This window comes from Mustela nivalis (genome assembly GCF_964662115.1).
Source record: "Mustela nivalis genome assembly, chromosome: 1".
Classification (NCBI taxonomy): Eukaryota; Metazoa; Chordata; class Mammalia; order Carnivora; family Mustelidae; genus Mustela; species Mustela nivalis.
The window spans coordinates 200,554,684-200,567,258 of record NC_139020.1 but is presented as its reverse complement, the minus strand read 5'-3'; the positions used below and the strand labels follow the sequence as shown (position 1 = coordinate 200,567,258).

The 12,575-nt window shown below is 45.4% G+C and overlaps 1 protein-coding gene across 5 annotated transcripts in view; it reads left to right on the top strand.

Annotated features, from left to right (window-relative positions):
* Positions 1 to 4,675: 4,675 nt before the first annotated feature.
* Positions 4,676 to 12,575, top strand: part of LARS2 (leucyl-tRNA synthetase 2, mitochondrial) — a 149,298-nt gene continuing 141,398 nt past the window's right edge. The window contains exons 1-2 of one of the 5 annotated variants that reach the window (XM_082705644.1): positions 4,676 to 4,873; positions 7,203 to 7,457. In XM_082705644.1, coding sequence (XP_082561770.1) covers positions 7,224 to 7,457 — 234 coding nt within the window. In that variant the 5' untranslated portion in view covers positions 4,676 to 4,873; positions 7,203 to 7,223. Of the gene's footprint in view, positions 4,975 to 7,202; positions 7,458 to 12,575 lie in introns of all 5 variants that reach the window. The other 4 variants (XM_082705645.1, XM_082705646.1, XM_082705647.1 and 1 more) reach the window with 4 other exon arrangements.

Below are 12,575 nucleotides of genomic sequence, written 5' to 3'. Positions count from 1 at the left end.
GAGGCTATTGCAACAGTACAGCTGAGGGGGGAGGAGAGCCTCAACTTGGGTGGGGAGTTGTATTAGGCTCCCAGCAAGAGTGGAGGGCTGGGGAAAGCTACTTGACAGCATAGGTAACAAAAGCTGAAGATGAATTCCATGTGGAGGGAGAAGGGTGTCGTCCCTGTCAGTTGTGTAGGCGGGTATAGCAGGATACCTTTTGTTGTGATAAATGGAAAACCCCAGTTGAACTAGCTTGAACAACTAAGGGGCCTCCCTGGCTCCTGTGTATGGGAAATTGAAAAGTGATCTAGCTTCAGGCAGGGCTTGATCTGGCAGATCCCTCTGTGGCTCCAGGACCCACTCCTTCTCCTGCATCTAGTCTTAGTAGACTCTCCTAAAGGGTCCTGAAATGGTTGAGGCAGCAACTAGCAACCAGGAAAGAGAATCCTGGTTCTAACGTTACCAGCATAAGGCTCAGGCTTCTGGCGGAAGTCAAGTGTCTGCCTGGACTATTTCCGTGGTCAGGGGATAGAATGGACAGATTGCATTCAGTCAGACCTCAGACCTGGGAGATGAGGGGTCAAGGCCATATGGCTAAATGGCTCAGAATTGGGGTAAAGGAGTGGTTTACTCAAGGGAAGTCCAGGAGCTTTGATCAGGAAAGAGGGAAGAACAGGAGCATTGGGAAGCATAGGTAATAAGTCCGTCTACATCTTACGTGATTGGATTATCAAGGCTGCGGCATTTTTTATTGAAAAACAATCCATATGTGCTCGCTTCGGCAGCACATATACTAAAATTGGAAAAACAATCCAGATAGTAGCAAGAATCTTGGGGTTCACGTCCATCTCCATACTGGACAACTGAAAGCCGTTCTCAGAAGACCTGAATCAATACCTGAGATGTGATATGCTCAGGGAAGAATTTACATGGCTGTCCCACTGACTTATTTTTGGAAAGGTCACAAAGGCATGGAAATAAATGTCAAGCCGGAATTATTTATGACTCCTGCACTTCTAGGTCAGGTCTAGTAGATCTACCTTACCTCACTCATGAGGTAAGATGGAGGAGTAGTCTTGTTTTTACATGGCAGGGAAGAAATGGTCAAAGAAATGGAGACTCCTCATTCTGGAAATTGCTGACAGGCACGCTTTTGTATCAGACAAAGCGAATGTAGAGCCAGGGGGGAGAGGTAAGGAAATAAACAGAGGGTAGAGAAGCGAAGCTGCCCTGATTGAAACCAAAGACATGGTGATGGGCTTCATCTCTTTATTTAAAGAAAAATCTAGGGACGCCTAGGTGGCTCATTTGGTTAAGTGGTTTCCTTTGGCTCAGATCATGATCCTAGGGTCCTAGGATCGAGTCTTGCACTGGGCTCCTCAGTCGGCAGGGAACCTGCTTCTCCTTCTGCCTGGTCTGCCTGCTGTTCCCCTGTTTGCGCCTGTTCTCTCTCTCTGTTAAATAAAGAAATAAGTAAAATCTTTTTAAAAAAAAAGAAAAAGAAAAAAAAGTCTTGCTTGACTTTTTTCTGCGTACAAAGTCATGGAAGCTGCACCATGACACTTCCTACGACTGTGGTGACAAAAAACACCAAAACTTGGTGGCTGGAACATCAGTTTCACTGGGTCCAAACTGCTTTATCAACTGGGAAGCACTCCCTCTGGAGGTTCTAGGAGAGGATCTGTTTTCTTCTCTCTCTCTCTTTTTTAATTGTAGTAAAATATTCATAAAATGTACCATTTGAACCATCTGTAAGTGTTTAACTCAGTAGCATTAAATACTTTCTTGTTGTTAGGCAACGACTCCCCACCATCCACCCCTCTGGGACCTTTTCATTTTCCCAAACTGACATTCTGTGCCTTTTAGGCAAATTAAATGTCCTCAAGGCCCATCCATGCTGTAGCATGAGTCAGACGTAGCTTCCTTTTCAAATCTGAATCCTATTCCATTGTAGGTACCTTCATCCATTCATCACTCAGTGGACACTGGGGTGCTTTCACCTTTTGGCCATTGTGAACAATGCCTCTGTGACCACGGGAGAGCAGGTAACTCTTTAAGATCCCAGTTTCAGCTCTTTGGGTTATCTCTCTAGAAGGGGAGTTGCTGAACCCTAGGGGAGAACCGACATTCTTGTCTTTTTCATCTTCCAGAGCTGTACGTCTTGCATTCCTCTGCTTGTGGTCCTTCATCTTCTAGATCAGCACGGTGGTATCTTGTTTCAAGGGATCATGTTGCCTCTTCTGCTGTCTCAAAGTTCCCCTCTGCCTCCCTCTTAGAAGGACACATGTGATGGCATATGGGGCCCACCAGCATAACCCAGGGTAATCTTATGGAGAGATTCCTAATTTAATCACTTCTGCAAAGTTTCTTGCCATATAAGGTCTCATTCCAAGGATGCAGGGATTAGGACTTAGATATCTCTGGGAGGCATTATTCAGTCTCCCACACAAGCTAATAGAAAAAACAAAAGGAACACAAAAACTGTCATAAAAACAAAGTAGGTCCACCCTGTCCCTAGAGATCATCTCAGGAAATAGTCAGGGACATATTTTTCTAGATTTTTCTAGATTTTTTTCCACGCATATACTAACAAATGTATTTCATCTGTTTCCTTACCTTTTTAAAAAATAAAAAGTGGGGTAACTTCCTACATGGCCCGGTAACTTGTCTCTTTCATTCAATAATGCATCTTTGCAGCAAGCTCTTTAAGAACGAAAGGGATTTGCTTTCATGCTACTGTCTTCTTTGATGTAAAAATAGCAACTTTCCAGTAAAGCAAATGACTTTTAGAAATATTCTGTTTGAAATAATCTCCTAGAAATGTCAATGTTAACTTTAATTCTTAAGAGGAAAGAGAGATTTTGAACCAAAATAAGGGTGGAGGCTACTTAGAATTTAGTATTTTGGATAAATTAGAGAAAGGGCGCTCTAGTTATATATGGATAAAACGTGACGTGCCTGAAGGCTAAATTACTTTAAGTGAGCATGTTAATGTGAGAGTCAAGGCTTCCATGGTGTCAGTTTAAATTAAGTACCTAGTGTCAGGGGTGGAGAGATCAGAAGACCTGGATTGGAATCCTGGCTTTGCCATCAACTGGCTGTTTATGACTTTAGGCAAGCTGTATCCAATCTCTGGGTCTCAGTGTCCTAATCTTTGAAGTGTGAGGATTGCAGTGGAAGTTGTCCAAGCTCCTAATGACCATCCATTCTGCAATTTGGGAAGGGCACTATTCTAATAGGCTAGAGGTCCAGTGGTGAATTGCAAACCTTCTACCAACTTGCTTATGACCTTGAGCTAGACAGTCAGTTCTGTAGGGCCTCAGTTTGTTCACCTGTAAAATGAGCAGGACTAGAGTGTTCTCAAGATCCTTTCTACAGCTCACACTCGAAGACAGTGAGTCTCAAACTTCAGTGTGCCTAAAAATTTCTCCGGGGATCTTGTTAAAATGCAGATTTTGATTCAGCCAATTTGGGTGTGACTTGAGATTTGACATTTCGAGCAAGTTCTGGGGAGAGGCTGATGCTAGCCTGGAGACCACCTTTTGAATAGCAAAGTATTTAGATTTTGAACTTTCAGGAAACTTTGTTAAAGACTTGGAAATGGGCAGAAAAGATTCCTGTGTGTCCCTTGGATGGAGGGTTGGTCTGGTGATTATCTAGTGCTAGAGGAGTATGCACTTTAAAAAAAAATATATTTTATTTATTTATTTGACAGAGAGAGAGCACAAGCAAGGGGAGCTTCAGCTGAGCAGGGAGCCAGATGTGGGGCTTGATCCCAGGACCCCCGGATCATGGCCGGAGCCAAAGGCAGATACTTAGCTGACTGAACCACCCGGGCTCTCCAGGAGTATACACCTTTGCTTGTCCCCTGCTGTCCAGCTCTGCAAAAGCATAAGTGAAAAAAGAAGTTAAAATGTAGAATATGGATGGTAATGGGCTGAATTTTGTTTGATAAAGATACAATTGATTTCAGCCCAGTAGAAAAAGATGGTTCTCAAACATTACTTTTTCTTGTCCTATAAGATATCAACCAGTTTTGCACAATTACCAAATTCATTTCAGTATTCCTGATTGCCCACATATATGAGTTCTTCAAAATCTCCTTTCAATGGGCTTTACCTTTTTGAAAATCATACTTAACACCACTGGTCCTTTAAAATTCATTCATTGACTCGTTCATGTGTAGCAAGAAACACTAGTGGGGAGGGAGGGAGAGGTTGGGTTGGGGGGTCCATAAGCTTCTCAAAGAAATGGTTGGTCCTGCTTTCCTGACCCCAGCCCATCTTCAGGTGAGAAAAGTACACTTTCCCCCCAGTCATGGCCGGATAATTCCCTTCCCAGGGCTATAAAATCACGGAATATGATGGAAGAAGATCCTGAACCATCGTTAAGGTATAAGAGGTCATAAGACCTACCCACATCCGGCAGGCAGTTGTAGCTAAGCCGCGATTCAAATCCAGACATCAAGACTCCCCCAGTGCTCTTTACCTGCCATCTAGTGTATTCTGGGGCCACTAAACTGATGTCTCTCACAGGTCTGCAGCACCTGGAATAAGCTGACCCCTAAGTTTCTGGTTTTGGTGAAGCCAGAGACAAGGCAGAGAACTGGGCCGAAGGGCGGGGCTGGAGGCCGGGAGGCGGTGCCTGGGAATGGGGGCGGAGCCCGAGGCCGTCACGCAGCTGCCTCCGCCCCACAGACTGCCGGGAGTCCGTCCCCGGCAGCGCTCCGCTTTCCTCGGCTCCGCCCCCGTCTGTCTGTGTCTGCGCCAGCCGCTACCGATAAAGTTGTTGTTCTGCCAACATGGCGGCGCCCATAGTGACTGTCCTGGCAGTGTTCGCCTAAAAGTGGAAACAGAGGCGTGAGGAGCCGCAGGCCGGAGCCTGTGAGCAGGTAAACCCCAGCCCGAGGCTCAACGGGACGAGAGGCTTCTGGAGAGGAGACCTCTGTTCCCGGATCGGGAGGTTCCGACTTGCTGGAGGCAGGAGGGGAAGGTGAGGGCTGAGTTCGCTGGTCCCCGGAACCCTGCAGTTTCTGACCTGGAAGTCTCTGAGATCCGGGTCTTCAGACTTGTGGAGCCAAAGACCCTGACTGTAGCTCTGGACCTTTTCCAGTCCCAGAAGAATTCACATGTACACGTAGTCTTGTATTCAAGTTCCCTTCCTACTGCTCCTCTGCCCCGGTTAATCCCTGGATCTTTGCTTCCCTGGGCTGGGGGGTTTGGACTCAGTTAAAGGCCGTCCAGTGCATCTCTGTGGCCCAGAGATCCTTGCCACTGCATTAAAGTTCGCAACCCCTCAGAGATCACGTGGATTTACCACCTCATCCTAGAAGGAAGATGAGGTTCCCGATAGGGTTTGCCTGAAGTCCCCCAAGGAATTAGCCTTTTTTTTTTTTTAATTTTTTAAAGACTTTTCTTAAACACAGATCGCAAGCAGGCAGAGAGAAAGGGGGAAGCAGTCTCCCTGCTGAGCAGAGAGCCTGATGCGGGGCTGGATCCCAGACCCTGAGATCATGAGCTGAGCCACGCAGGCGACCCGGAATTAGTCTTTGCAAAAGCCAAGATTGTATTTTTTGTTAAAAATTTGTCTTCTTTAAGATGCACTTTCCCTAATCCATTCTTGCGCATTTTCTTTTGGGTGCACACAGATGCCCCCATGTGCTTCTTTCTTGTGTTCTCTTTATTTGCCTGTCTCCTACTCTTCTCATACGTTTCTCTGCCCATATATGATTGTCATTTCAGGTCCACTTCTCAGGCTTGTCCCATTCTAACCACATGTCGCTGCCTCCATCATTCTCAGAAAACCTAAACTTGAGCCCCAAGTGAGGGTGAGGTCAGGACTGACTATCCAAAAAGGAGTGAAGTAGTGGGGATTGATGCTTTGGAAAGATGTGGAAGAAAAGACAAGATTCCAAGCCTCTAGGCAAGGAACTAGATGAGACAGAGCTAAGGAAGGAAAGGGCCAAGTTGATTCTAAATAGAAGACATGAGCCACACCTTTCACATTGCTGGAATGGTTATAGTTTTCTAATAAAATGCCTGTATCTGTTGTCAGGAAGAAGCCAGGGATCAGGGCTTTGGTGGTGGAATGTCCAAGAGCAGGGCCTGGAAAGTAAAGGAAGGGAACAGGTCTGATGCATCAGGGAGTTCTGTAGTATATTGTCGAGATACATTGAATGAACCTTTTAGAATTTCTAAAAGAAAGTGAGTTTTATTCAAGGCCAAGTTAGGATAGCTGCTGGGGTACACAGTCTTCACAAAGAAGAGAGTGCTCTGTGAAGGAACATTTGGTGTAGGGTTATATAAGCTCCAGCAAAGGAACATTTGGTGTAGGATTGTATTTTTTTTTTTTTTTACATAAAAAGTTACATATCATTAGACAAAGGACATTTCAGAAAGTTGCAGTCCTTAAACATCTAGTTTATGCAGGGCTGTATGCCTTTAATCTTATGGGAACAAGGGAAGTTTTCTCCTTTTTTTTTTTTTTTTTTAATAATCGTTGTTTGGAATGTTCCTTTTTGGTTATTTCATAAATGCAGCAGATGGGCAGTGTGCAGCCCATACTTGGAGGTTTTGCGTAATCATTTTCATTTTGGTAAATGTTAAAGTATAGCTTCCCAGGGAGCCCAGGAGCAGGGGCCATAAATATTAAAAATTGAAAATTTCCTTTTTTAAAATCAGTATTGTAGCCCTGCATACACTTTATGCTGTGTCCCTCTGAGTCTTGGGGATCCCCATTTGGGTGTAGACACGTTATTACCACATTGCTCCCCAGAGAGGTGGAATCCATTTACATTCTCAGGTGTTGAGATGCCTTCTGATAGTTGAGCCTCGGGACAGGCCAGCATGTGCTTGGAGCTCCTCTGAAGCCTGGATGATGGGGCAGGAAGCTGGCTAGATAGACCCTGGGCCGGGCCTATGGGGGAAGGAGACAGGGAGCCTGTGGCAGGGGCTGGCCCAGCTGGTAGTCTCCCCTTGTTCCTGTGGGAGTTTTGTGTCTTTGGCATTTGGGAACACTGGGTGCCTTTATATTTTCCATTAAAGAGTGTGTGCTTAGCTCAGCTGAAGTTCTGTGGTGTAGTTTTCAGGGAAGGAAGTCATGAGAAGGATAAGAAGAAAGCAGGTGCATGTTCAGGGAACTCTAGACTAAACGGGAGAACAAACTCACACGAGAGGGTCCCGGGCAGCTCCTAAGTATGTGTTTTCTGTCCTCTTTTTCAGGATCTCCCCACCTCCTGCAGAATGGCTTCTGCTTGGCGGAGACTGGGCTTTTACGTCTCTTTTCTGAAAAGCCAGCTAGAAGGTCAGCCAGGAATCGTCAGCAGGGGAAGGAGAGTGATTCTGGGATGCACCAGAGATATATACAGTGCCACTGGAGAGTGGACGAAAGAGTACACACTGCAGACAAGAAAGGAAGTCGAGAAATGGTGGCATCACCGAATAAAAGAACAGGCCTCCAAAATTTCAGAAGCTGATGTGAGTATTCTGAGGAGTTTTGAGAGGGTAGAGAAGAGGGGATAAGGACTTGGACTCTGGGGTCAGATTTCCCAAGTTCAAATAAGTTATTAAGTATGTGACCTTGAACTGAATGATTGACTATGTGCTTCAGTTTTGTTATCTATTATGGACAGTGCTAATACTAGTGCTTCCTAGGATGTTTTTGAGCGGTACATGAGATCAGACAAGGATAGTGGTTAGAAGGGTTTCACCCCATTGGGCATTCTGGAACAGCATTTACTGGCGAGAGTCATCAGGACTCATCCGGCAGGGATGGGGTCCTTCCTGGTCCATGGCATGGTAGGGCAGCACACAGGGATCTGGTGGGGTCACATGTAAAGCTCCAGGAGTGGCACCTGGACCCCTCACCTGTGGAACTTTGAATCTGCATATTCTGAGAAGCACCTGCCTCTTCCCTGGCATAGACCTTGGTCTCAAACCTGGTTCTGCCACCTCAGCATCATGGTTTGGGAAGTACCAGCCCTTCCCTTGTGTGATCTGGGCCTGGGAGCCAGCCTTGCAGTGGCAGTTGTGTGAGTTAGTGAACTGTTGGCTTCTGCTTGGGATGCATCAGCTTAGCTCTCTACTTAGAATTATCTTCAGTATTTGGTTGTACCCAGTTTCCTTGAGGCACCATATTGGATGCTGGTTCCTTCTCTAGGAGTCCAGTCTGTTAGGGATTGGTCTTGGGTGTGGTAGCCCTAACTTCTTGAGTTGGTCAAAGTAACAAATAGGAGATGTGATTCGTTGCATGAAATGTTGACTCTGAGCAGAGCCAAGCACTAGAAGATAGTTTACTCTTAAATTCTATCCTCCCTTTGTAATAGTTGCCAAATAATACGGACCTTCTACAGTTAATCAAAGAGATGAGGCCAAAGGCAAGCAGTTGAGTTAACATAACTGCGAGAGACTGCCTTTCCCTAGACTCGGCCATTTCCCATCTCCCACTTCTTGCTCTTTTCAGACTCATTCCTCCTGTGAGATGGATCACTGAAGAATGCTGGGGCAGTTGTTTGTGTTAAAGTGAAGAGGATGTTTTTGGGAATGGGTCAGGGAGACACTCTGGTCTTGAGAGAGGTGTGATGGATAACAAATGGAATGATAGAAAGGACGGTTGGAATAGGATGCGTGATTGTACCATGAGAGCCTGACGCAGGGCATGAAGAGCCTTCACGTGAACCTGACCAGACTCAGGTAGCCGAATGCATTTTGGAAACAAACTAGGGAGCAGTTTCATTATGAATGAGGAGAGTCAAAGTAGCTTTTCTTCTGTTCCTTTGTCATTTTGGTTTAGATTATAAGTTAGTAGCTTCTACACATCTTGAAGTTACAGCTTACTGATTTTTGTGGCATCTCATTCTTCTTAAGTATATGGTTTTTTAAAACAATTAAACGGGGGCGCCTGGGTGGCTCAGTGGGCTAAAGCCTCTGCTTTCGGCTCAGGTCATGATCCCAGGGTCCTGGGATCGAGCCCCGCATCAGGCTCTCTGCTCCGCGAGAAGCCTGCTTCCTCCTCTCTCTGCCTGCCTCTCTGCTTACCTGTGATTTCTCTCTGTCAAATAAATAAATAAAATCTTTAAAAAAAAAAAAAAACAATTAAACGGATCAAGGGGCACCTGGATGGGTCAGTCAGCTGGGCCTCTGGCTCTTGGTTTTGGCTCAGATCGTGATCTCGGGTTGTGAGAGCGAACCCCACGTTGGGCTTTGCGTGCAGTGTAGTCTGCTTGGGATTCTTTCTCTCCCCCTGTCCCTCCCCCAGCTCATGCACATGCACACTCTAAATAAATAAATAAATACATAATAAATTCTTTTAGAAAATTAAATGGATCAACATAAATTGTGTATCAGTAATTAGGGAAGTAGCTGGAGGGATATTGAGGGCGATCTCCTGGGAGCAGCCTCTCAGGGTCTGTTCTGGGGAATGGTGAGGTGGAGAAGATTCTGTATGTCCAGTCAGGAACCAGGGCCATAGGGTGGGCTCGGCCTCAAGACCGCAGTGTGCTCGCGGCCACGTCCCGTAACCTCCTTGATCCTCAGATTCTTTGCGTTGTTTATCTCACGGAATTGTTTCGAGAATCGGATGAGAAAATGTGGCTGAACACATTTTACAAACCGAAATGTTACATCAGTAAAAGATCCAGGAGGATGAACGTGTGGAGTATCTTTGTCAGGAACTAAGGAGACAACTAGATGTCCGTGGACTTTGAAGCCTTTATCATTGACCTCACTCTGGTATTAGATCTATTTAAGGTCCACCCAGATGAGTTTCCAGGAGTTGAATGTCTTGCCATGATCACCTTAATCATCATTTTTTAAAAAGATTTATTTATTTATTTGACTCAGCGAGAGAGATCAAAGTAGGCAGAGAGGCAGGCAGAGAGAGGTTGTGGGGGGGGCAAGCAGGCTCCCCAAGGAGCAGAGAGCCCGATGCGGGGCTTGATCCCAGGACCCTGAGCCAAAGGCAGACACTTAACCCACTGAGCCACCCAGGCACCCCCTTAATCATCATTACTGAACGAAGTTCCATTTAAAGAGCATTTTACTATATGTCGGTACTATCTTCCGTGTATTACCTCATTTAATCCTGAAACAACCCTGGGGATATGGGGGGAGTAAGAAAAGAGAGGCTCAGAGGGAGGTTTGGTTATTTATGGGGATACGTGCCTGGGACCTTCTGTTGCTCACCTTTGATTTATAGATTCTGAGCTCAGAAAGGCAGGAATTTGTCCAAGGTCCCACAACTGGTGGCAAGGCTTGGGCCAGAACTAGGGCTCCAGGCTCCCTCTGTCTGTCCCCTCTAAGTCTACGACAGCTTTGGAACGTGATCTATAAAGAGGCAAGAGTTATCTTTCTCCTGACATCAGAAGCTGGGAAAAACAATAGGTCCCACTTATAAAAACCCATCCTCTTCCCATCGCTTACAATCTTAATTTCTTTCAAAGGCTTACATTCTTATACTTTTATATAATTATGAAAATTTCCCCTTCAATCAGATTCCTGCTCAGTTTTACCATAAACCCCCATAATTCCTTCTTGCCATCCGCAGAGGATAGAACTCATTTCATTATCACGGAGGGAAATGAACTTAATTCACACAGAAAAGCAAAAAGCAGGGACACGAAGCAAGCAGAATACCTCTTCTGCAATAAACAAAAATAGTCATGAATATTAAAGACTTTGGCCAGTAGGGCTTTCCTGTATATCTTCTGTAAGCTCCGTTTTGGAGTTTGGCTTAGTTAGTGTGTAAAGAATCACTCAATTGTGCTATTCGTTAAATCTCGGTTGGACAGACCTAGCAGAAAGAGAGTCATGAAGAAGCCGTATGTGGAAAATGTTTGCAGTAAGATCAGTTGTTAAATAAACATGATATAAAAAAAATAGATCTGTCACTCTTAATGGAAACAAATTGATTATAATAAATGGGCTTCATGTAAAGACTTAAAATCAAAAACGAGAAATGGTTTATATCAAGGATTTTATTGATTTTTTTCCAGATCCTTAAGACCCCTGTAATGGGTATTTCCCCACGTCCCTAAAAATGCCCCAAGAAAAGGCAATAGACACAGTCCATTACGAGAAGGAGTAAGGCTCAGACGGAATAGACAGTTTGCTTGCTTCTGATTCTATACGGAGTGACAGAGTAAGGTCTTGTGCCTACCTTGAGGGACCAGTTTACAAGCACTAGTTTACAAGGACTAGTTTACAAGTCACTTCCCTTCTTAAAGACAGCAAGTCCTGAGTCACCACCAACTCCACACCTCAGGGCCAGTCTCCTGAGGTTTTCCAAGGGTTACGAGTCTGTAGTTTCCAGTTAAAACGTGTGATGACTAGTAGATGCTTTCCATCCGTTTATGTAAGTCAGCTGCAGTTGTTACTTGAGCATTACGTGCTTTTCCCGTTTGTGTCTTTTCCAGACTCCTGTGTATTCCCTTCTCCCTTTTCTTCCTTTAGGCAACTTCACTTAACCCCCTCATTGGTCATTTCTGGAGGTTGGGCAGTGCAGAGAACATTCTAGCCTGTTTCGCCACATGTTAGTGGCCCTGTTAAAGGTTTGTTTAACTTCTTTGCTGAAGGAACTTTAAAGCAAGGAGCCAAATGAGATTTGGAAAGAATCTGACTTCTGGTGTCTTCTGCTCCCCTGATTGTAATTGGCTGCGTCAATGATCATCATGCAAATACTTAGCAAAACATATATCACCCCCTCCATACATGAAGGAATGGTCATGTTTATTGTTTTGCGTTTGTTTCCATTACTTTGGGGGAAGCAAAACCTGAAGGAACTCTAGCAGTGCCGCAGGAAGGGAAAAAGGGCAGAGAGGAAAAGGAAGGCAGAAATCAATGAAAGAGTGTTAATATCAGAACGTCCTGACCTCAGAGACCAGCAGTTACCTCTTCTTCTTTTCTTCAGAGAGCTCTGCATGAGAGGATGTAAGGCTGGGTAGGAGGAGCACTCCTGTCACCTGGATAGGATCTGAGTAGCTGGGAAAAAAAATGCCCTTTGGCTCTAAGTACTCTGTGGGGCTGGGTATTTAACTCCCGAAGTGAGGAGGTGGGGGGTGGCGGGGAGAGGGAGATGATGAAACCCAGCCCTTGCCCTTGAACCGCAGATCCCTAATTAGCAATCAGTTAAATGACTACCGTGACGCCTTTGGAGCCTTCTTTCCTCAGGCGGTGCAGAAACCCAAAGTCAGCCATCCGGGAAGGACTCCCTGCCCTGTGTTCATTCCGTTTGGAAGTGGGTACCGTTTTTTCTGTTTCTTGTAATGCAGCTGTGTCTTTGGCAGCTGGAAGGTTCTCTAACCCTGGCGTGAGGCTGTCTGTAGATCGCCCCTGGGAAACAACAAACTTCTCGCCTCGTTGGCTCTGATTTTCTCATTACTTTCCCATTTCAACTTTGGCTGTTGAAAGATAAGCTCACAGTGGTAAACTTGTAGAATGTGAGTGAGGTCTGGAGCCTACGACCAAGAAAGAATTCTTGAGACGTTTCTAGTGTCTTTGGAGGTATATCAAAGCCCGGGGCCAGGACCTGTGGGCAGAAAGAGCTGCTGCCATGTGATCCCGAGGACTGGCTGGTTATATACCCAGGAGCTGGAGACG